The following is a 3,921-nucleotide window of genomic DNA, read 5'->3' on the forward strand; positions in this document are numbered from 1 at the left end:
TCTCCTGGCTTTGTGTTCAGAAGCCATTCCTTGCTTTGATCGGGGGACTATCTGTGGTGCCAGAGATTATACCATGTAAGCCATGTCAGCCTCATATCACAAAACATGCTATACACTATACTATCACTCTGCCCATGTTTGATTTTTTTTTTTTTTGCTTTGGATCACACGCAGAGGTTCTCAGGGCATGCTCCTGGTTCTGTGCTCTGGGATCACTCCTGTTGATTATCAGGAGGCCAAATATGTGACAGAGGGCCACATCCAGATTGGTACCACACAATTGGTACAGCAGCTGCTGTAGGGTGGGTGTGTTGGGCCACACCCTACCCTGTGTGTCTCGGATTACCCCTGGCAGATGCTGAGGCACAGTAGGGTGTGGCCCTGAAACAAAAACAAACACAAATTGACCTCTCCTATATAAGCAGCCTTAACTTTAAGTGCTCTAACTCTTGGCTTCTATCTTGGGATTCTATCTTGGAGAAGAGACCATCCTGGCTGGAAAAATGGCACCTCCGAGTTCCCCAGGCCCCAAGGGCTCATCAGCTGCAAGCGTTCCTCAGCCTGAGGAGGGGATGGTGCTGCCTGGCTTCCCGGACATCGACAGCTTCATGAAGTTTGCTCTCAGGTCAGTGGTGGCAGTCATTAAGGCATCTGGGAGCCTGCCACAGTCTGGCCCAGAATATGATTTTTACCAAAGTTTTCCTGGCTTCCAAGCATTCTGTGAGACTCAAGGAGACAGGATGCTTGAGTGCATGAGCAGAATGATGCAGTACTACGTGTGTCAGAGCGACATCAAGGACTGCAGTAAAGTGACGGACTTGGAAGACAAATTTGATTTATTGGTTGACGCCAATGATGCTATTCTGGATGGAGTGGACATTTTACTGGATGAAGCTTCAGGCATGAAGAAGCATCAGCAGCCCGTCCTCCCCATAGGGTCACAAGCCCGCCAAATGATCGTGTCCAGCTGGAACCGGAAGGCAGAAGAATCTGGCAAAAAAACAAAATCGGAACCCTTCCGGCTGCTTCACGTGAAGAACATCATCCGACCGCAGCTTAAATTCCGAGAGAAGATCGACAATTCCAACACCCCATTTGTTCCGAAGATCTTCATCAAGCCCAACGCCCTGAAACCTCTCCCTCGGGCGCTGTCTAAGGAGAGTCGGGAGCACACCAAGAACCAATCAGAGGACCCGGATGTGCCACCGGCCCTGGTCCACTTCCTCCACCAGCAGCGGACCCAGCAGGTAGAGCAGGACGTGTTCGCACACCCCTATCAGTACGAACTGGATCACTTTACGCCCCCAGAGTGGGCGCTTCAGAAACCGCAGCCCCAAGCCTACAAGCCCCTGCAGGACACGGCCTGCCACTTGGTGACCTCGCTGGACCAACTCGTGCAACTCAACACGACGCTCCTGGCCTGTTGGGAATTTGCGGTGGACTTGGAGCATCACTTTTACCGGAGCTTCCTGGGCCTGACCTGCCTGATGCAGATTTCCACGCGCACCGAAGACTTCATCATCGACACGCTGGAGCTGCGCAGCGACATGCACCTCCTCAACGAGAGCTTCACAGACTCTGCCATCGTGAAGGTCTTCCACGGCGCTAACTCAGACATAGAATGGCTGCAGAAGGACTTCGGGCTGTACGTGGTGAACATGTTCGACACGCAGCAGGCAGCGCGCCTTCTTCGGCTGGGCCGGCACTCCCTGGACCACTTGCTGAAACGCTACTGCAACGTGCAGGCGAACAAGCAGTATCAGCTGGCCGACTGGAGGGTGCGCCCTTTGCCGGAGGAAATGCTCCACTATGCCCGCGAGGACACCCACTACCTGCTCTACATCTACGACTGCATGAGGCTGGAGCTGTGGGCTGCTGCCAGCGAGCAGCCCACGAAGGCCCGGGTGGTGTGGCAGCGCAGTAGGGACATCTGCCTCCGGAAGTTCGCGAAACCCCTCTTCACGGATGAGTCCTACCTGAAGCTGTATGAGAAGCTGAAGACGCCTCTTAATGCACAGCAGCTGACAGCCTTCCGGCTGCTGTTCGCCTGGAGGGATCACCTGGCAAGGAGGGAGGATGAGAGTTGCTGCTATGTCTTGCCCAACCGCATGATGCTGAAGATCTCAGAAGAGCTGCCCGAGGAACCCCAGGGCATCATTGCTTGCTGCACGCCCGTCCCGCCTCTGGTATGGCAACAACTTCATGAGCTGCATCTTCTCATCCAGAAGGCGCGAGGAACCCCTCTGTGCCAGTCGGAAGTTTCTACCGGAGTGAGGAGGAGAGCACTGCTGCCCCATCCCGAGAGGCTGGAAAATGTTCTCGTTGGACCTCACGACCGCTCCCACGCTTGGTCTGGTGACTGCCCTGCCGTCCCCACCAATAGGCCTGTCCCGGGCCAGACGCAGGCCGGCCTCTTACCAGCCCAGCACGAAGAGAAGACCCTGCTGGCCACCAGCCGCTTTGTTGCCACGGCCGCGGACACCTTGTTTAACGAGGCAAGTGCAGAGCAAAAGGACAAAACCCAGAAGAAAGTCCAGCCAGTGGTGCAGTCCTTGGAGAACCCATTCGGGATGCTTTTGCAGGCGCTCCAACACCACGCCCACATTTCCCAGGCAGCCAAGGCCGACCCTTCCTCAAACATCAATGAAATCAGCGAGCGCTGGGAGATGGCCAGCCAGGCGCAGGGACAGAAGGACTCTAAGGACACCGCCAGGAAGAGGGCAGCCCAGGCGACAGCCGCCCAAGACGAGGCCAAGGAAGGGTCGCAGACCACTGCCCAGCCGGCTCTGTCGCTCCGCCAGCAGATCGCCCTGGAAAACGCTGCCAAGAAGAGAGAGCGAACAAGTGACCCCAGAGCCCCTGAACAGAGACAAGAGAAGAAATGGTCCAAACTGGCTGAGAAGCCCAAGGAACCCAGGGAGGCGCGGGAGAAAGCTTCTACTTCCTTTGACTACTGCAAGCCAAACGTCCAGGCGTTTGCTGGAAACAGCAAGTCCCAAGCGGCCTCCCAGTTTGACCCCGGAAAGCAGATCGTAGCTGGCAAGAAATTCATCGCAGCCAAAGAACTCAAACAGACCGCGGGAAACAAAAGCATGTCCTTCCTTCCCCGGGAGTTGAACAGAGGGTTCAGATGCAACTGGCCCAGGAGACCGCATCCGCCAAATTTCCGGGGTCTTCCCAGGACCGGGAGGCAACGGCCTTGGGATGGTTTTGTATACCATCCCAATTTTAACACTGTTAGAAATAATTGTTACTGGGAAAAAGAATAACTAAACTGGAGCTTGTGACCCCATGTGCGGTCACGTATTTGAATAGGTGGTGCTAAAGAATCTTTTTGCATTTGTTTTTCTCGTTTGTTTTTGGGTTATATCCAGTGGTACTCAGAATTTATGCCTGGGTCTGTACTCAGGAATTACACCGGGCACGCTTGAGGGACCATGTGGGGTGCTGTGGATCAAACTGGGGCTGGCTGTGGGGACAAGGCAAATCCCTTAGTTGCTGTACTATTGCTTCACTCCAAAAATCTTTAAAAAAATTGTTTTAGGATCAGAGAGTCGGTACATCAGGGACAGTTCTTGTATTTTGGTTCCAGGAATACCTTAGGGAGTGATTCCCAAGCACAAAGACAGGAGCAAGCCCTAAGCACAGCCAGGTACGGCTCAACCCTCCTGCCTACAGCAAATTAAATAAAAAACTGTTTTAAAATACATTTCTTAGTTCTGGAGATCAATGGATTGATGCTTTACACGGAGGAAAATTGAGTGTTGATCCGTGGCACCATATGGTTCCTGAGCACTGTTAGATTAGTGCCCAGCACAGATCTAGGAATAACCCCTGAGCACCACTGGATGTACCCATTCCAAATTATTTGTGATTATTTTCTGGAAATGTTTGAATTGTGTACATATGCATATACATGTA

General features: G+C 53.2%; 1 protein-coding gene across 1 annotated transcript; it reads left to right on the top strand.

Moving 5' to 3' along the window:
* Positions 1–494: 494 nt before the first annotated feature.
* LOC130020427 (exosome component 10-like) lies at positions 495–3,269 on the top strand. Its single transcript, XM_056111038.1, has one exon. The coding sequence runs from the start codon at positions 504–506 to the stop codon at positions 3,267–3,269; it is 2,766 nt and encodes a 921-aa protein (XP_055967013.1). The 5' UTR covers positions 495–503.
* Positions 3,270–3,921: the final 652 nt, after the last annotated feature.

The sequence above is a fragment of the Sorex fumeus genome, unplaced genomic scaffold (genome assembly GCF_029834395.1).
Source record: "Sorex fumeus unplaced genomic scaffold, SorFum_2.1 ptg000012l, whole genome shotgun sequence".
Taxonomy (NCBI): Eukaryota; Metazoa; Chordata; class Mammalia; order Eulipotyphla; family Soricidae; genus Sorex; species Sorex fumeus.